At 35.5% G+C, this 21,843-nt stretch overlaps 1 protein-coding gene across 12 annotated transcripts in view; it reads left to right on the top strand.

The window, feature by feature from the left end:
- LOC139968957 (dual 3',5'-cyclic-AMP and -GMP phosphodiesterase 11-like) overlaps positions 1-21,843 on the top strand; it is a 168,169-nt gene that overhangs the window by 32,538 nt on the left and 113,788 nt on the right. For all 12 annotated transcript variants that reach the window (XM_071973597.1, XM_071973600.1, XM_071973593.1 and 9 more), the window contains exons 3-5: positions 2,819-2,986; positions 16,121-16,210; positions 17,827-17,964. In XM_071973597.1, the coding sequence (XP_071829698.1) occupies positions 2,819-2,986; positions 16,121-16,210; positions 17,827-17,964 (396 nt within the window). The remainder of the gene's footprint in view (positions 1-2,818; positions 2,987-16,120; positions 16,211-17,826; positions 17,965-21,843) is intronic.

Genomic DNA, 21,843 nt, shown 5'->3' with positions numbered 1-21,843 from the left:
CAGTCTAGGTAAAACTTTGATGATTCATACTGTGATTCTTGGTTCACAAAATGTTACTCAATGCCCATGGATCTTAAAGGCATTGAAGACTAGCCCCAAACCATGTGCTGCCGTCTGAAAGTTTTTTCCTTGTCGCTACAAAATGCAGACAGTAAGGAAACGTGATACCTTGTTATCTTTTATCTAGACCTGAGATGTCCATCGCTGCTATGTGCACTGTGTTGTGGGTATTGACCGTAGCTGCATGTATTGACTGTACACTAGTGTCTATATTACCAATGGTAGCAAGCTGTGTGTGTATTTTCTTGGTTTGATAGTGGCGTCTGACACTTCTGTTACGCCTCATTCGAAACTAGGTCAGATTACCGGCATCAGACATTTCTTTGTGCGCGACTAATTCACTCCCTTTAAGCATTCTATACCTGAGTGTCAACACAGTCACTTCACAAATATTAAAAGTGTCAATTTGAAACCATGGTACATAAAAAAATATATTTCCTATGGACAAGGAATCCCTAGATGCATTTTTGGGTTTCCTGGTTTAGCTTTAATTCTTAAACAGATATTGTCTTAATGATAAACACAACCTTATACTTGTGGGTCTTGAATTCTTGCTTGATCCCATACAAATGTTATCAGTTGTCTTATAATATATATATACCCTTCCCTCTTTGCTGATATTGTCAATTTTCTAAAACCCCTCTCAGGACCCTCGCTGTATCATCACATTAAGTCTGATAGTCCTTTGGCTTTATGCCAACCTCTCCTGTAGCTGTAGGAGAAGAAGATGAAGAAGAGAGAAGACATAAAAAAATTAAAAAAAAAAAAAACACTCTCAATTTGTTACATATGGTAGGGCTTTACCGAGATGTACAATGTTTAAAAATGATAGACTTTAAATTTGTTTAAATTATGCACCTGCTTTTATTTGCCAATCCCGAATTGTGATGCAGATGACATAAGTTGAAGTTTGGACATGCGATATAACGTCTATATATATATACACGACAGAGAAAATTGTCTCCAAGGTCGACCACTAATCGATCAAAAGAATGAAAGAAAAGAAAGGAGAAGAAGAAAAAAAAAAAATTCAAAAAAAATCTTAGAGATGGGGAGATTGAGCGAATGCAAAAATATGATGTCTGCATAAACAAACTTTGAGCTAAAGACGTCATGATAATTGATTTTCCATTAAGAAGCAGCAGGGAATATCGGCAGTGGCATTGTGCTTAGCTCTGCTGGCAATATGGATTATGAATACAGCAAAATTGTCTCTTACCAGAGATTCAGAATTTAAGTATTTTCCAGGTGTAGAATTTTTTTTTCTTTTTTTTTCTCGTCAACATAAACAAATGAAACTTATTTCCTCTCCATAATCATAGTTTCATGTCACTACGATGAAAGTAAGGACAAAAAAAGGCATTTATGCCTCGACGACGATGTCAAGTCGTATAATAATTTTTCGAATACGGAAGATTTTTTTTTTCTATTAGAGAGATTGTGTTAGCGTTGAGAGAAGGGGGATGTGCATGTATACACATACCTTAATGACAAAACTGGTTTCATTATTTTCGAGTCAAGTAAATGTTAGAAAAAAACTGTTTCTGCTGCCAGTAGATTAATTGAATGTTTGACATACTTGTATTTGTCAGTCGGGTACGATGTGTTAATTTGCTGACAACCGTGTATGGAAGATTCATAAAGTGACAGCAATTTGGCAAATTTACAAACAATCAAATTTAGTAGTGTCATGTTTTATTATCTTTGCATCTAGTTAGATGGGATCAGTTTATGAACATGTCAGTGACACTTTGGTAAATTTTGTCTTTAAACACTTCTTTCTTAGAGAGAAAATTTTCTGAAGCGATAAAATAAGAATTGTTCGGGTACATTAATTTGTTGATTGTCTGGCTGTAAAGTAAATGATGTTTAAATTAACGGCACTTACTGACTGCAATATGTAATTGAGAAAGAATTAGATTCTATTTTCAGTGAGGTAGAGGTTTCATGAAGTGACAAGCATTTCATTTTCAAGTAAAAAGAAAACATTTTCTCTGTACGTTTTGTGCTGATCATGAAAGTCATAAAGACTGCCATAGCTAGGGGCCTTGTTATCGTGCTATGCGTGCGTGGTATGGACTGTGCCTTGTATATCATGGGGAATAGACAGTTTTCTTCATTCAGAGGAGTCAGTTGGCTTGAGGTGTGTTAAGCTTTCCTTAATGTTACGGGGATATTTGACCTACTTTTCTTGAACGTCTAAGATAATATTTCGCATAACTTTAACGATCCTCTACTGACTGCCCCAATTAATTCTAGAGTGGAGCCAAAACAGTTTACTCCATGAAACGTTCCCTGGAAACATGCCAAAAAATGTTAACTAACAGGTGTAAGACAGGGGATGAGCTCACAGTTGTTTGGCAAGGTATCTGGGAAAATTCGCAGCACATGTACCGTAGTATTTTTGGTCGGAATAAGCACTGCAGTTGTAATATGTACGTATAGTGCACGCTATCCATTGTTAGGCAGTCTAGAAACGGGGCTTTGCAGATATTTACGATATTTGTTTCATAATATTGGAAGTTTTGTAAGTTAAACTTTTTAAAGATTGTAAGACAGATTAAATCTCTTTTCATTTTATAACATAATATATATAGCTAGTCTAACTTGTCATTTTAAAATTTCATCAGTTTATAGTGACAATGTAAATTCAAAAGTTATCAGTAGTTTGCATCTGCCAGACCATAATTTTCTTCAATTTTCTTTAATTTCTTCTTTTTACTGATTATATATAATTATATCTTTATTTTTGTTGCAGGATCCTAGATTCAACAATGAAATTGATATGCTGACTGGCTACAAAACCCGATCCATGCTTTCAATGCCGATCAAAGATCTTGGTGGAGAGGTCATCGGGGTCGCTCAAGTCATCAACAAGATCGGCAGTAAAGATCGATACGAAGCATTCACGGATAGCGATGAGAAGGTTTGTTTGTTTTTGTTTTTTATTTTTACAGAGGGCAGTGCAGGTACTTTACAAAATTCCTTCATCGTTTCCAAGAAAAGGATAAATTGAAAAGATCGTAAAGAAGTGTGCAACGTTTGTTTAAGATGATAAATGAGGACTAAAGGAACTGCTAGAGTTCGTTAAAACGGTTAATAAAAGTCATTACATGAAGGATGACTTCAATGTTTTGTAACCTGTACAGGATGATAAAAGGTATAGCCTTTGTAACTAAGGAATGATACTTAAGGTAGCATACTCCATATAATTGTCCCATTGACTATCAAACTAACTTTGTGAAAGTAATGTGGTCTCTAAGTCCTCAAGACAACAAACCCTACTCCTAGGTAGCTGACATGTGGGCACACATCATTTACGGCTCTTTCAGTTTTCGGTATCATGACCATGTAACTTTGTGTTTTCCATAGAGTTAGGCCTAGTTGAAATACGCCTTGACCAGTAACAATCACAAAAGACAGTCACTAACGAAACAAACAAAGCGTCCGATCGCATATATAGTACTGTTTTATCCTACTCCTTGGACCATGCAGATGCCAGTACAAACATAGCGGACGATATAAAACGTGTCACAAACTCACGATACTGGAATACAACAAATAGATAAATGCGATGAAATCCTTACTTGACTACCTCCTCTTGCTGTCAGCCAACACGGGCAGGAGTTGGACTAACAGTGCTCCCCTAGGCACGGTGTTTACACGTACTATACGGTCATCTCAAATAGTACATAACATCAGTCAATATCGTGATTTTATGTTCATAGGCGTAGGAGCCTGATTTGATTTGGGGGGGCTGAAACGACTTGCCCGAAAAATATAACCAAATTTTTTCGCGCGCAACGCGCGCGTTCAACATCTTAAAGCAACATTTTGTGTTTGGTCCCCGTTTTCTACTTTTCTGACATGTCCATTGAGGTTTTTTACATATATATCAATCACAAAACAGCAAACTAAGATATTAGCCAAGAAAATATCTTGGAGAAAACAAAGTTGAAAGTTGCAAATTTTTCGACTTTTATGCCACCATTTGAAGTAAGATATAAATAGATAAGCTAGTTATGTATGTCGTTATACTTATGGCATAGTGGAGTCAGTCCGGTCGAGAAAAATCATTAGAAGAGGACGCAAAATGCTGCTTTAATGTGTTATCATATAGGCATTCATCAGTTATTACATCACATGCTGATAACCGATGAATGCCTATATGACATGCACAACAAGATGTTAAATGCGCGCGAAGCGCGCGAAAAATTTTGGTTTTATTTTCCCTGTTATTACCCTTCCATATTGGTTATAATTATTGGGGAAGTCGTTACAATAATAACGATAATAATAATATCAGTTTAACCATTGAAAAACACATTGCAAATTATTCTTCTTTCCGTAGGTGCCCGAAAAATTCTTAGCATATTGCCCGAATTTTCACCCCCCAAAAAATGAAAAACACATTGCAAGTTATTCTTCTTTCAGTAGGTGCCCGAAAAATTCTCAGCATATTGCCCGAATTTTCACCAAAAATTTTGGTTGGGGGCGCTGCAGCCCCCCCAGCCCCCCCCCCCCCGCCTCCTACGCCTATGATTATGTTACATGTAAGGACACCCAGGGCCACTAAGAAGTATGTAGGAAATATTGAGGGTCCCAATCCCTCTTGTTGAAATGCGCTGAGCATACTTTCACGTTTTCAGCATGAGACAGTTCAGGTTCTGTAAAATCTTTCTGCATGCATCTCACAAATTTATCGAAAGTCTACAACGTTTTACATTGGTTCTTCGACTCGGAAAGCTAATAAAGCTGATGCATTAGTTGGCTGAGGTATTTATACAAGCTTTAACTACACAAAATTGTGGCATTTCTGGTGAAAAAGAGTAATATCAAATGTTGATGTTTTTTGAAGCTCCTTCATGTTCGAGTATACAACTTTACACACTAATTGATGGACAAAGCATTGTTGTGATTACGGTATACCAACAATGACGTCACATGGTCACCTGATATCTCAGGATATGTTTCAGGAATGGCTGAAATAGTCTTCATAAAAGTCTGACTTTTCTTCCCTTTTTTGACATATTTAATGTCCATAATCGGTAAAGTTAATTACAGCAATATAATTGGAATGGGTTAAGGATTCCATACATGCAAAATGTGTAGGGCCTCCATCTGCTGCTGGGCCACCCCTTGACAATGCAGTTATAGCCATTAACCTTGCTTACCTCACTTAACAGTGTACCTGTAACATCCAGCAGAGGTTGTGATGAGACAGGTAATTATACAGTAGTATGTTGCTCATGAATATTCAGACCAGAGAAGTCTTGGAATATCTAGGAACTTACACTTTCTTGAAGTGTCATGTTAAATGACGTACCACAGTATAAAACAGTATACAACAGTATAGTTTGTAATATTAAATATTATTTAGAAAATGTCAAAAACCAAAAGGATTAATGGTGCATTCTCCATTAGAAGGATATATCAATCAATGCTAATCCAAGCTGAACACTTCATATTAACTTCATATTAAGTTAGATCAGCAAGTCATTTGGTTTGAGTAGAGAGCCATGTTCTGTTGGAGAATAGCCTTCCCAGACAGATGCTGTTGCGTGTACATACATACATGCACACGTATATATATATACTGTACGTCTTGAAAGCGTTAGTCAGAGAGACGTCTAAGAAACCCCTTGTGTACCCCTAAGCAACCCCTTGTGGACCCCCAAGCATTAAAGTTTGTCATTCTACACATCTAGGAACTCTTCTTGGTCGTCATCGAATGAGTGTTTATTTAACACTAATCATGGAGAAAGAATCCAGTCTCTCGTGTTTGCGGAGGAAGATAATGCTGCATTCATTAGCTGAAGTTGTCAAGATAACATACTGTTTGTATAATGTCAATTGCGTTTGCCTTCTCATTTGATGGTCACATAAATAATTTGAAAGGGGAAAGAAAAATATTTCCTGGCTTTAAACGAAGTTTGTGGAAAGACCGCAAAAGCGTTAATCTGTTCTGTCAGAGCCGTTTGAATCTGTCTTCGTCTTCGTGCGGTGTGAATCGCGTGGTTCGTGTACATGTACGCAAACTTTCCTCATTTTAATTGATTATCTGTGAGGAGGAGAAACTTGGACGAAAGAAGATATTAACTGTTCCCTGATTGGTAGTAAATTAAATTAATGGAATTTATAAATAAAAAATTGTAAATTGTTCAATCTTGATAAAATGTTCTAGTAGCACTTCTATGCATGTAAACAAATGAAAATTAAAACAGAGTGGAAACCCCTTCTTTATTCAGAAAGAAGGATTTTTTTACTGAGATACAGTATATAAGTGTAGAAGAAAACATAAAAGATATATTGTAATAAGAATTCTAGAGAATAGGAGTATTTTCTATACACTGATTGGTAGTAATTACATAAATTAATAAATGCAATAAAATGTGTGAATTGTTTAATCAAGATATTTTACCTGCTGAAGAACCATTCATTTATTCCACTGTAAACAAAAAGAATATTAATTAATTTTTTTTTGTTCAAAATTGTTTTGTGTCATTGGAAGTGTTTTACCAATACAGCTTTTCCAGGATAAAAAGAGTCTAAATGATCATGAGACAAAATCTATATAAAGAATCCTGTACAGAAGAAGACATGTTCTAATTAACTCGCTGATTGGTAGTAAATTAAATTTATGAGTACAATAAAAATTTGTTTAAAACAAAAATAGAAAAGAAATGATTTAATCTAGAAAAGTTTCTACTTAGCACTATTTGTTGGTAAATATTAAGACAGAATTAATTGGAACATTTTGCAATTTAGAAGAAAGGCTGCGGTGAGCACTTGGAAATGTGAATTTATCACTCTCTCTACCTCCCCTCCCTACCTCCCACCTCTCCCCATCCCTCCCCCCTCCCAAGAAAAAGAAAAGAAATAATAATATGGGGATGAGGATAGTCAAACTAAACTATGGAAAAGCTTCCATGTAAAGTGATTAACTACCAGCACTTATCTCAAAGTATAACTAATTGTGCATGTGATAATCATGTATAGCGTTTCCTGATACTTTCGGTAAAAAGAGAAAAAGAGGAAGAAGAAGAAACTGATATTGGAATATCAGATGTATATTTTGATTATGCTATGGTACAAAATATTTGTGTCATTATAAATGATTTTTTATTTCTACCAATTTACATATATATATTCTTTTTTCTCTATAGAAACTTATTTATATACAATGTACTCACATTGTGTGATAAAAAACAATCACTCAAATATAAATTGCTTAAACTTTCCCATGAAATTGAAGTATTGTGTCCTGTTCTGCATGATCTAAACATCTTTTGAAAGTAGTTATTTGCCAGGTAGCTTTAACACAGTTACTGTACATCCTCCAGCAGCAAATTTAATTCCTCTACGGTTAAGAATGAACAAATTATAATACAAACGAAGACCAAAGCATTGACCGTCTGGACTTACGTGACTTCGCCGTGTATTAGCTGTTCGTCGGCAACAAAAGCGGACGTGGGCGGCCGTAATGTCGGTGGGGTCCATTTATAATTTGCTCTTTATTCGTGAAGGAACAGCAATACGGGAAGAAACGCCTCATTGTGTTAATATTTGCGGTAATGAGATATGCCTTAAGTGTCCGTACTAGAAAAGACAGTAGTTTAGAACAGGGATGAGTCTGAGATATAATCAAACACATATTCTCTGACTCAGCTATAATAAAAATTAAATTTGGGATATACTGCTGTTAGTTTATAGTATTGGCAACTGGAAAATGAAGCAATATGTGAAAACTAGTTTTTACTTTTTTTTAGAATTTATAATATATTTGAAGAAATGATGTACTCTATTTTTAACAAACAGGGCCTTTAAATTTTCCCCTTCTTTTATGCTGCCTTAATTCTAGATATTTCAAGCAACGTTCGAGTTTCTAAACTGAATTTTATGCCACCCTTATGGTGCTATAAAGCAAATAACATACCATGACCAAATTTGTTTAATGTCTGGACACTTGATTTACATTTTAAACCAATGTTCAACCAAATTTGACCTCTTGTAGTGAAATGTTTCAAGGAGTAACAGATTATACAGATCATGATTAATTCATTTTTTCCGCAAGATCTGAAAAATCTCTCAGAGGTGGAACCATGTGGCATGATTTCCGCTCATTAAATTTCTCAAGGTGGGTGACCTAACATCTTTTACTCGAATCATTACTGACCTTGTGATTGGCTGGGGCTTCCTCCAGTGAGAAACATTGCTTGGTTTGACACCCTTACAAATCTTATTGGATAAAGAGTATACAGGTGTTGTCATGGTGACAAACATGTATAGCAAATTATGGAATGTGTTATTTTTACCACCTGGGATAGGGGGAATAGTTTTCAAGGAGAAATTTAGGGCAGTGTCAGTTGCAAAATATGAGCATAAAATAGATGCTGCATGGCCGCTACCAACAAAAGCCTGAATTTTTGAAACAGTAAAGAAATCTCAATGGCTAGAATAAGATCTGAATCAGTGACTTAGGAGTACATATCATGTGCTCATTTTCTAGTATTTTCACACATGTTATATCTTTTTTTTTCAAATCCTTTTCTGTATTTTAATTAAGGCTACTCTCTCTTCTCTTTCTGTATGAGGGGAAATTGGTAGTGTCAAACTTTTGTTTATAATTCTGAAGATTTTTAAAGGGAGTCATCGGTTCAACTTTTAAACACTGGAAGTCTGCGTATTACATCTTCTGTTGATTGCTGACAAGATGCAAAAACACCTTAACTTGTTATACTTTTATGAGGTGGTACGTACCTGTAATTTATATTATAAAGCAACATTTCTGGTGCTATAGATCAGTACTGCATTAATTACAGTACATAGTAAACTGACCATTATGGCCGCCACACAGTATTATACTCCGATGAAATAAATATTGCCATTGATCAAATCAAGTGAAATATCCTCCATAAACCTATATGTTTCAGTCCAAAATACGATGCGTGAAAAAAAAAAGTCTCTTCCCTGTGAAGATACGTTTACTATACACTGGAATTCTGATTTCACATAAGAAATCGAAATTAATACTGCCTTCGACATATTAGCTTTCATTTCTTCCCCTGCGTATATCATAACAGAACTAAAGATTTCAATATATATGATAACTCCGAAGTAAATTTTAATATTTTTCATATTTCTTGTGATAAGGATCCTAAGCTTTGTGTCCAATTATTCTGGGAGATATCAGTTTTTTAGATTTCATAAATATTCAGAATTAATCAAACAAGAAGAGCAGAAAGTGACTTAGATTGTATGTTTGTATCCGTGAACTGTATAGCCCTACAGCGAAGACTGCCAAGTTGCGTTTCAATTAAATATTCATTTTTAAATAGTAGTCGAGTTGTTTCACTGCCAGATGCCAATGTTTATGAATTTTGATAGCTTCTGACGAATAATTTATTAAGGATTGACATTTTCCCTCCAAATGAGTCGTGATGATGCAACTGTTACACCTGTTCTTTTGTCGTTTTCCGTTTCCGAGATGATCGATTAATAATGTGGTAGCAGACTCCTATTATCAGTGCTTGTAGCTGCTTCAGTTATAATTCATTATAGATGTCTGTTATTGCATTGACAAAGATTTTAAAAATATGCCTTAGTCATAGATTTGAGCTCAGCTACTGAAGAATTTAAATATTGTTTTTGTCTCTGATTTTGATAATGTGTGTGTGTGTGTTTTTTTTTTATATTTAGAAAATCAAGGACAAAGGATTCTTTTTAATGCAGTACTTACCTTTGCATAAGAAGAAATGGAAATATATCAATTAATAAAGTAAATATCAATTAATAAAACAGTAAAAATTTAACTGTTTAAAGTAAATAAAAACAAGTCATGTTAAATTAATGGAAACAGATTCTGTACATTAATTATCAAGAAAAAAATGGAAGAAAGGTAAAAAAAAAGAAAAAAAGAACCTGACTTAATTATTCTTCTCAAAAAGGTGAATGTACACAATGGATTTTGTAAAGTTTTATCAAAGGACGTCGTCGGAGGTCAGCAAACTGGAAAATTGTGTCCAACTTAAATTGTCTTGAGTGCCCCTCCTTCCCCTAGGTTACACGTACTGTACAGATGTGATTACTGTATAGACGACAGCCCGAGCTCTCCTTCAGAAATCATGGAAAACAGCCACTGATCATCTATATAGTTGTTGAAACAATACAAATATAGAAAGAAAAAGGAGATAAATATTGCATTCCTTGAGATTTTAATTCTTTGAAATATGTGGACTCTTGAATTTGCTCCTTCCATATCTTGAGATGCACAGACATCTCTCGAGATCTTTTTTTAAAAATCTTATTACCGGGTCGCCAAAAGCAATTGCATCATCTGCTGTGGAGGGAGGATGCTGTATGGGGCAAAATGAGCTCAAACATGCCAGTGATGCATGAAATCAACCGAGAGAAAGGAAGTGCGGATTAGTTCAATCGAAAGGAATGTGGGCCTTTGGGAAGATTAAATAAAGGCAGGACGAAGGAGAAGAAGGTGAAGGAGAGTGGATATAAGCCGACGGTCAAGTGCAGCGATAGAAAATGTGTAGTTACCGTGGCAATTTATTGTGTGAGATATACAGCTAGATACTAGTGTAGGAGAGTTTGAATTTAGTCATGCTATATCCAGTGCAGTCTGGTGTACTGTACAAACATGCTGGAATACTCGGTTGAACTCTACAGTCAGCAATTTAATGTCAAGCAGAAAAGTTTGGAAGATCGAGAGAATAAGAAAACAATGGAAGAGTGGATGAAAGAGGAGAATTAAAGATGATGATGAAGATGATGATGATGATGAGGAGGAGGAAGAGCAGAGGGAGGTTGAGGAGATGAGGAAGAGAATGACGAAAGAAAACAAATTTGAGGAGGATGTGGAAGATGAGGTGAAAGTCACAATGGAGATGGAGAAAGAGAAACAGTGAGGGGGATGTGGAGACTGATATGAGGAAGATGAGGAAAATATGACGAGGCTGAGAATGAACATGAGGAAGAATAATGAGAATGTGGAGGATGAAGGGGAAGAGAATGAGAATGAGGTGATGGTCAGGATGGAGATGAGAATGATAGTGAGGATATTTAGAGAATGAGGTGAGGAAGCTAGATTAGGAGGAACTTGAGGAGAAATATGAGGAGGATGAGAAGGATGCAAAATATGAGGAGGTAGATGATGGAGAATGAGGATGTAAAGGATAATGAAGATGAAGATGAGATTGAGGTGATGGTCAGGATGGAGATGAGAAAGAGTGTGAGGAGGGTATGGAGAATGATGTGAGGAAGCTAGATGAGGAGGAACATGAGGAGAAACATGAGGAGGATGAGTAGGATGCAAAATATGAAGGGGAAGATGATGGAGAATGAGGATGTAAAGGATAATGAAAGATTACGATGAGATTGAGGTGATCGTCAGGATGGAGATGAGAAAGAGAGTGAGGAGGATATAGAGAATTTGGTGAGGAAGATAGATGAGGAGGAACATGAGGAGGAATATGAGGAGGATGGGAAGGATGCAAAATACAAAGAGGAAGATGATGGAGAATGAGGATGTGAAGGATAATGAAAATGACGATGAGATTGAGGTGATGATCAGGATGGAGATGAGAAAGAGAGTGAGGAGGGTATAGAGAATGAGGTGAGGAAGATAAAGAAAAACACAAAGAGGATGAAAAGGACTAGGAGGAGGCTGCTAAAGAGGAAGAGGAATATGATGAAGAATAAGGAGGATGTAGAGGAATAGGAGGAAGAGGAGGAGGAGAGGGAGGATGCATGAGCATGACTTCTATCTATACCAAAGGTCAATCAGAGAATCTGTGGATTAATTACTCTTTATGAACCTGGACTTTCTACTGTAGTTGTTAAAAACTGCAAATATAAGTTAATATTCCAATATATGACAATTCATGGTTGATGATGCATTTAGGAACAGGTTCAATACTGTTCATACACTTGTCTCATTGTGATATATATAGTAATTTAGATTAATCTGGCACATCTCCTGAGGTTCAGTTGCCTCAGTATGATCACTGTTTAATTGTAAACATACTGTACATTAAGAACTGCCGATTCTTTATACACACATCAGTGATCATGAATGTCAACCAGATGAAAAAATATAATATACAAATGTTCTAAATAATGAGGGTACTCATGTGGTTTTGTCTGATCATAAGTTTAAAACCTTACCAAACATAGAGGGCTAACGTACAATAATGTATGTGAATGTACAGGTCCCACCTTTTAATGTACAGGTATCACCTTCTAATTGCTACTGTCTATAGTACACTATACATGTCTTACTGTGTGATTCACTAACATGTGCCACGTACGACTTCAGTTAAATATATATGCAGCTGAAAATTTAAATTGTTAAACAGCCATCAGGTCTTTACAGTGTATCTAACAGTCTACATCAAAAGTCTTCTTAAGACCCATCATTTCACTTGTTCTTTTGTAAATTAATCTGCTTTCTTTGTAAAGCGCCTTGAGCAGAGGTTTTTGTCTACTGATTTGGTGCTATATAAGTCTCATTTATTATTATTATTATCTGGGAACTACAGTATATAAACCACGGTGATTGCTATTAAACTTTGTTGGCAGCAGGTTTATACAGATAGATTAGATATTTTGCAGCGGGTACGTGTCATGCAAGCATGTACTGAATGTCACTCTAAATATACGCAGAACATATTGTAGAGCTACCTGTAGCTGGTCTTATTGCTGTTGTGTACCCAACATGTAGGTGGCACTGCCCTACTAGTACTGTCGTACCATAATGGGCGAACATCATAAGAATTCCATAATTACATGTACACACTGCAGTGATTCTTTGAAACAATTTTATACAGACATGTTGAAAATCAGAATTGTTACATCTAATGAAATACTAACTTGCGAGGGAATTAATCACGTTTCTTTTAATACCCTCCCCGGCCAGTATAACATATAGAGCTGAGATAATTACTGTACTGTAGCTATGTATATTACACAGCTAATGTACAGTGCTGCACTTTCCTATCCTACACTGAGTCCTATACTCTCAGAGGGAACGATAAATTTTAATAGTCAAGTCAACAGAAGGATCACTTTTTTGATGGTAGGTAGCAAAACTTGGCGTAGACTGCTGCATCGTTCAGTTGTAGGATGAATTACGATGACCAAATGAACACAAGGGTAATTTGCACAACGATATACAAGAATCCATGCTTGTTCTGTCAAAACTGTCATGAGATATGCTGAACGGTTGTGTTGTATTAAACACTTAACAGTTTTATCATGCATACAGTATATCAATATGTATAGTCCCTACGATGGTTGATTTCTAAGTTTTCATCACCCTGCCAGTTAGTATGATTATATAAGTTTTTGTTAGCCGTTTACATTAATACATATTGCCATGTTGTGTCCCTCTATCTGTCTGTCTGTCTGCCTGTCCCTCTGGTTAGTCCATCTTTCAACACATGAAAGACACAGCGTGGACATGTATATAATGACTATATCTCACAGCCGCAGACCAGTGCGTGCATCCATCGCGGTGGAATAATTTACTGTCCTCCTGGATTTTGTCAAACTGTGTGCTAGCTTTGTATATTGTTAAGGTCTGCCATATTGCAATCTGTTTGCTATTCAGCTGAAGTGCATGTTTGACCTATTTAATGATGAGTTTACTGCAGATCCGACTCTTTCTTTTTTCTGATAGAATTTTGCTGAAATGCTGTAGCTACGCCTCATTAAGTTATCACAGTCACATGAAGTTTATATATATAGTGAGGATCATGAGAGACAGAGAAAAGTCAGAAACACTCCCAAGCTGATGGTCAAACATAGACGAAACGAGAAGAAAAAAAAAGGACTTTAATTAGGCCTTAAATTGTTTCACTGGAGCACTGGGCCGGAAGAAATTTTTCAGTTTAAGCGGTCCCTTAGGAGTAATTGTTGTTTACCATGATGCTTCACGCGCGGTTCAAAGTTCTTTTTGTTTTCTAATTTTGTACGAATTTATAAAGGACGACAGCAAAGCTATGTACAGTATGTGCTACTGTTCGTTAGAATTATTAAGAAGAGGAATCCTTGACTAGAACACAGAAAGTGTATTTCTGAATTTTGCATAATTAAATATCGAAAAAATCTTTTCAAGGCCAAAAGTGACTTGCTTAAAAGAGTCATATCTCAGCTGGGAGCTTTTATTAATTGAGAAAGTTTTTCATTTTGCTAATTAAGAATCTTTCTGCAGTTTGAAATTATTAATCTTTTTTTTTTTTTTTTGGGGGGGGGGAGGGGGGTACTTGAACCTGTAACTGTACTTTATTTTCTAGCAAGGTTTCTACTCAACAAATTAGCTTAGTTGATGACATCATTCTTTTCAGTGTCATACTGTTGCCAGATGCATTCACAAATATTTGCAAATTTCATTTCTGACTGGCACTGTCCAGTAGTAGACTACAAATGGTTTTAGTAGAGATTGGTCAATTGGTCAAAGGGTGGGGGTGGGGTGGTGTGGGGTGGGGGTGGGAGAGGAGGGAGGGAGGCACATTTGTTCCTACAAATAGCATCAGCTATTCCTGCTGTAATTTCTTTCTTCTTTTACACTGTTTGTTACATAAAATATTAAGTATCACAGACGGTCAGTTTGGGTTTGTTTCTTAGTATTATATTCCATTAAAAATTTATCCAGATAAAATCTGATAAAAAATTTTGGTTTCTCCCTTTTTGATGTTTTTTAACTGAGATTTGAAGGTACAGTAGGGACAGTCATATTCAATTTTTTAACATGCATATATAGTAATGGCAAGTGTATGAAAAATAGATTTAAATCAAGTAAAAAATATAGTGTGTTCTTTGCAAGCAGCCCTAGCTGTATTTTGTCCAGGAGCGGTACACTTTGTATTGACAGCACAGCTTTGTGAGTATTGATAAAGTGATGATAATAAAATTGAAAAAGAAAAAAAAATCATTTTGAGAGGGTTATTCCCATCATCCTCATTTCCACCTGTCATGCAAGAGGAAAAAAATATATTTGAATATATTTTGTTAATTTAAAGGAGTGGTCATTTTAACAACTATTGAGGGCTACTCTGGAAAGCAGTGCTTCTGCACTGAGCAGGACTACCCTCATTAAAGATGACAATAATATAAAAAATAAGATAAAAGAAAATAAAAAAAATTGTTACCGCCACACATCCGCTAACTAAATTTGTTTCTTATTTGTCATTTTAGTCAACTGTGCATCAGCTGAGCAATCAGTTCTACATCACTTGACCCAAAGATAGTGCAGTATACACCAAACCCTGTGTATATACAGTAGACAGATGTTTCCACTCCCACAAATGACTTTAACCGATGAAAGATATGTGTAGAGCTGATCTTGCTCTGTGTTTGATAATGAAATATTGAGGGACTATTGTTTGCTTTTTAAATTAATCACTACAATAACTGGTGACTTTAAGTGGTAAATTCTCAAATTGAGGGACATTTTCACAGATTTGGTGTGTAGAGTGCAAATTGGTATTATTAATAGATAAACAATGAAAATGTATGAAGTATAATGAGTGGTCGTGGCTTACTTAATTGTGTTAGGCACGAAAATTAAATTTATGACTGTTCTAGAAGGATAAAAAAGCCAAGTGACCAACTTGATTTTAAAGATTTTGCTGTCAGTTTTAACTTTGCACCATTAATTTAGGTATTCACTTTTTTTAAATTGGAATTTGGATTCCGAATAATCCGATTAAGGGATTGATGCATTTCCAACCATCTTACCACTTCTCTTAGCACTTTAGTGACTGCTGTAATATCCAGTGTATAATTTGTGTCCCACAAATTTGATATAAAGAATAGTAAGTAAATAATTAGTATATAATTTACAAAGTTTGACATTAATTTTGCCTCATCTCTGACATCATAAATTTTCATAGATCTGGGCAATTTAGTCAACACGCAATGAACCTATTTGGATTTACTGTATGTCCAATTGTCATTGCACACACGCATGTATTACAGTGGGATTACATCTCGGGTAGATGGATTAAATCCTTTTCAATTTATTTTCTCTCTTTTCTCTCTTTCACAGGTATTCCGTCAGTACCTACAGTTCTGTGGCATCGGGATCAACAATGCCAAGATATATGAGCGTGCTACTCTTGAGATCAGGAGAAATCAGGTATTAATGGATGACATGATGATGATTTACTTAAATGACTTTTGATGAAAGAGGAACAACATTATTCCAAGCATCTACTTGCAATTTCTACATTCCATTTACGCGATATTAATATTTGAATTTGTGACAGATGTATACCGTCAGTGAATGAACTTGAAAAAAAACACAGGGTGAAATTGTCATAGTTGAACACTGACAGCAAAATGTTTAAATTTTCTTTATTTTTCAGATTAATTTTTCATTCTTTAAATTTCTTTCCAAGGTCAAAATTGTTTTGACCTTGGATTGGCTAAAGTTCACAATATGCTAAAGACTAAGATGTGTTCATGTTGAGATGTATTCAAATATTTAAGTAGGCAAATTTGGATGTAAAATTTAAAGAAAGATTTATGAAAGAAATTTGTCAGTGTGCCTCTATGACATCACACCTGCTGCTTCAAGTTCACAGCACAAATCATGTCCACTTCAAATGCTGTCATGTCAAGAGACTGCATAATGGAATTTGAATGCAAACTTAACCATGATGCCTAAGTATACATGTTTTTTCTCTTTCATCATTCGATCAAAAGTCAATTATTCCCTGTGAACTTTTCTTTGAAGGATGAAAGAAAAATATCGTTGTCATATTCGTCTCTATCATGCTATAATATTAAATGTTGCTTTTTAAATTAATCTTTGAGTCAAATCTTTAAAAATTTTGAAGTAAGCTTTAATAGTGACTTTGATTTTATTTTGCTTTATGTTCTAACTTTTTTGCAGTCTTGAAAGTTGAAAGGTCATTTTATTGTGTTGTGAATACACATCACGTTTCACCTTTATACATGAATATGTACATGCCGTAGATATTCGCAGTAGATCTTGAAAAAGTGTATGATCTTCTTCTCTTCTGAAGGGCAATAAAACATCAACATGAGATATTCAAAAGCTGGTATCTATTGTTCATCACCCAGTTAAATATAACCTTAAAAATGTAGCTATGAATTGCTGTTGTACTATATAGACAATTGGACTTTAATTGCATCCATTGTTCTGTTTTATTTTGTCTGTTAAGGGTGAAAGGGCATCTAGGTAGTCATGCTTGGCCATTGTCAGAAATTAGACTCAAACTGCTTCTCCTTTCATATTGATATTGATAGGGATGAATTAGGATTTCCCAAAAGTTGCTCAACGTTTGTGGTGTTCTGAAGTGTTAAATCAAAGGTTAGGAAGTTGATCATTGTGATTCTCTGCATTACTGGTACTTAATAGTGTTTGGAAAACGGTTTGAAGTGACTTAGTAGAATAATAGCATGAAGGTAGGTCTAAAATGTTCTAACATTGCTTTTGGTCAAATGGTCTCCCATAAGATGAGCGCTTAGGACTATCCACCTTTGGATTTTGGTTTGCCTGAAAAATACAGTATTTCAGTAAAATGATTAATCTCCTAAAAAAAAAAAAAAAAAAAAAAAAAAAAAAATTTTTAAATGTCAAAATCAGGTTGACTATGGACATGAAAATTCTGTTTCAACTTAATTGAAAAATATCCTGCAATTTAGCAAATGTAAACAATAATTGAAAAAATATTTTAAAGTAATTTTCATTTGAATATGGATTTTTCTTTTGTGATGTGTTTATAGGTTCTCTTGGAATTAGCTAAAGTACTCTTCGAGGAGCAGAGCACATTATCCAGCATCGTCCGACGCATAATGGAACTCACCATCTCACTCATGCGCTGCGAACGGTGCTCCGTGCTGGTCGTGGACGAAATGTCGAAGGTAAGCTCACATACATCATGCCCAGATTTAGATTGTGTCACTGATTTGTACTCCGCAGAGCGCTTTGCACATCAGATATCGAATGAGCCTATACACCTCATTAATCAGCAATTATGTAGAATCGGAAGCCATCCGACGACGTGTAAGTTGTAATCCATTAGCCCTTGCGGGTTTCACCCACATTTGTGGTGGCTTAAACGTCCTAAAAATAACTGAAAAAAAAAGAAAAAACAATTGTCTGTTTGTTTGGAAACATTTTGTAAACCATATGAAATTCATTCAAAAGTTAACAAGTTAACAAAGTTAACAACCAGCAGGGATTTATATACCTAAAACATTGAAATTTGTACAAATATTCTTCTTGCATTGCAGCGGCGATACGTTATCGGATTGTTAGTGGTCTTTATTTCTCTCTTTCTTCTTAACCTTCTCGTTCTTAGTGTTTTGGTTTGGTTTTGCACGAGTGAGAAAAGTTTGTTGGGGACTTGCGAGAGACAGTAAAGTTTTCAAGATGAGAATAACAGTTGAGCCTTATATTTTTCACCTTAGAGACTCATGTTATGTCAGCTACTGTGTCAATTAGGCATCAACAGAGCATTTTATTCACAAACAATACATATATCATCTTCAAAAGATTCATGATATTCAGACCATTAAAGGTTCTGATCTCATCACCAATTCTTAATATGAATACTCGAATGGTAAAATATTTTGGCATCCACCATATATGTACTTCATAGTCTTTCTGTTTAATTAATAAGTTATACCGATAAGGTGTTGTTAATGTTCAGGTAATGTTAAGGTTTAGTATTTGTTCTCAGTTTATTGTAGGTCTGTGGTCGTATCGGATGGAAGCTAACATTGGTCAAAGCGCACAATATGTTTTACGCTGCAGTCATGCGCAGTGAACGACGAAGATGCTAGTCGCTCAATCACACTCGCTCAGAGTAAAAAAACTTTTACCAGAACCATGTCTGTTTATTCTGTGCAACAAAGCATGCCTATATACACGTAAATTTAGTTTTTAATGAGGTTTAAAGATAAACAAACTTGAATCCTTGTTTGTGCACTATTTTTACCCTTTATAAGGTTTGATATTGTTTTGTAAAAATACAAGTTACGCTTCAATGCATTAGTAATTTCTGAAGTAAAGCGAAAAAACAGTCAAGTCTGTTCAAAGGTCATGAATATCGGCCCAAAGTTTTTGGGTGCTAAGGATCAGTAAATTTTAGCCAAACTACTTTCCTGTGGGGTTCAAACGCTTGAGTTTATTCACAAACATTATCGGGGATATTCCATTCAAAGCTTTAATATCTCACCAAGGAACATTATTTTGTCAATGTCAAGTGATCCTGACTCGGGTTTGAGATTGGGCAGACTGGGAGACACACCAATGCTCCTTGAAGTTGACATTGCTGCCTGAGGCAGCACCACACCCATGTGAAATTATTGGAAGCAGGGGGATGGGGTAGGGAGGAAGTAGGGAGAGAGTAGGAAGGGAACCCATGGCATCTCTGGTATTGGGGAACCCTGTTGAGGAAAGGTGGTAAAATGCTTGTTGAAATTTGAGCATGATTGAGTGACCAATATTTGACTTTTTAGCATATATCTGGGACATGTCTCCAAGTGGCATTCAAACAGAGAAATCATTGTTAGGCATAATTGCCCTCCAGTTTAGATTGGATAGCACAACAGAAACGAGTGTTTTGAATTGTTTAGTGTAGCCAATAGTGTTCTTTGCTCTCCTGGTATCAGTAACGATAAAAATCAACACAATGCACTTTACACAGTGTTTGCCGTCTTGCAACATCGCCTGTTGCAAACAATCGAGCAAATTTTGCATTTGACGTTTTATTTTCGATACATGATCCTTTATCGAGGATAAAAATATATGCAACCTCCAGGTTGGTGTCTTCATAGAGACGGCTTAATTAAGTTGAGAAATCGACAATGAATTAAGATGCTAACTCAATATGGTGGTCATAGAGAATTTTATTCTCTATGGCATTACTGAAAAGAAATTTTCCAGTCTTGAATTTGGCCTAGGGATGTTAATACAAAAGATTCTGAGAAGTCTAATGTAGTAATGTTTATCGTCTGCTAATTGACTGCCTGTGTGAATTTAGTCATTGCAAGAAGTTATTAACCCCTTTCACAGTTGTGTCATACACTATTATCTGTTTCATCTCTCACTATATGCCAAGCTTTGATTGATGTTAACTGTACTATTCCTCTATAAATTGTGAGAATGAGTTGTTTTGTTGTTTTAATTATTATTTAAAACTAGAACAATTTATTACTTTAGAAGAGCTGGAAATACTATACAATATGTACATGATTTTTGCCCTCCCTTAAAAGAATTGTCTGGTTAGCCCTTAGAAGTTACCTTAGAAAACAATCAATAATTTTCCAAACATGGATTTTTCAAAATATGAGAACGCTTATGTTGCGTTTGACAGGGAAATGATATTTTAATCGTTTAGGATGGATACTTCAAATATACTTTGAACAGTAGAGAACGTGACGTCATCTTCGCAAATGCAGACAGCAAAATAACCCATGTTCATACAGTTCCTACAGTAATCACATAAAAAACCGCATTTGAATACAGATTAATTTCTTCCCTAATTTTTGTGAAATTTCATATAATTTTCTATATTTTTTTTAAAAAATCGTTAAGCCGTCATATTTGTAGGGCATCGGTGATTTTGTGATTTTTGTGTAACAGAAGATAAGTTTGAACAGCAGAATCGTCATTGTTTATACATGCACTGTCCATCTCCAATGCGAAGAATGTTAGCATGTAGGCTACTCTAAAGTTTACAATCGGACAGTTCTGCGAAGGCTAAGCTTCTCGGTAGCTCTGACATCAATTCCGCCAAGTTTCATCTTTCAATGTTCCAAATACTTTTCATGCTTCCTTTTACTGCAAATTTAATCTGTAAAATTTATATCAGCGATTTTGACGCAACGCTATATGTACCAACTGGGCATGGTGCACTGTATATGTACGTTCGCGATGTATTCGTAATATATATAGGCAATCACCTGTGCGTGTACACGCGAGAGTGAATTTGCTGTGGAAATGGGAGTGCTATATCAAGTTGCTCGTTTTGCCTATTTGCCTGCACTACGCCATTCACCAAATTGATGCGTTCCAACAAGCGGTACTTTTGGTGAGAAACTGTTGAATTTGAAAACCAGATCTCTGCAAGAAGAAAACGTGGAATGGGGACAATTTTCACATGGTTAGAAAGAAAATATTTAGAACTATGAGGACAATGCATCCAAATCTTCCACCAGACGATGCCTTTATGTGCCGATCACTTTTCCAGTTATTTATACATTAAATGACCATTGATAACCAACTGGTTTTTCTCCCTTTATTTATACAGATATTTATAGGATAGATCCTTTGGCCAATGCTGGTGATATCAAAATGACATTGCAAGTTCACCAGTATAATGTAAATGCTAAGACCAAGACTACAGTATATCCTATACCTCTCTAATGTAACGTATAGCTTCATCAATTCAAAAAACAAAACAAAAAACCTTTGTACACTTTTGAATAGTCCTCAATCATGTGATTTGATGGCTCCTCCCCAAGCATACTGAAATAGCTCATTAGTTGCAACCTTTTTTGGTTTTTTTGTGGAAGATTTCGATATCTGTTTGTGACAGGGGATCAAGATACAAGCCAAAATGAGAAATTTCTCGAATTTACACCTTCAACCTTGCCATCCATCCATCCATCCATCCATCCATCCATCCATCCATCCATCCATCCCTCCATCCATCTCTTTTCCTAACATTTCTCTTGATATTAGTTTGCATCTTCACGTGTCAAGCCATAATTACGATCCTACTTTCTGTGACA

This window comes from Apostichopus japonicus, chromosome 6 (genome assembly GCF_037975245.1).
Source record: "Apostichopus japonicus isolate 1M-3 chromosome 6, ASM3797524v1, whole genome shotgun sequence".
Taxonomy (NCBI): Eukaryota; Metazoa; Echinodermata; class Holothuroidea; order Aspidochirotida; family Stichopodidae; genus Apostichopus; species Apostichopus japonicus.
The sequence above is the reverse complement of the archived record's forward strand: the minus strand, read 5'-3'. Positions and strand labels throughout refer to the sequence as shown.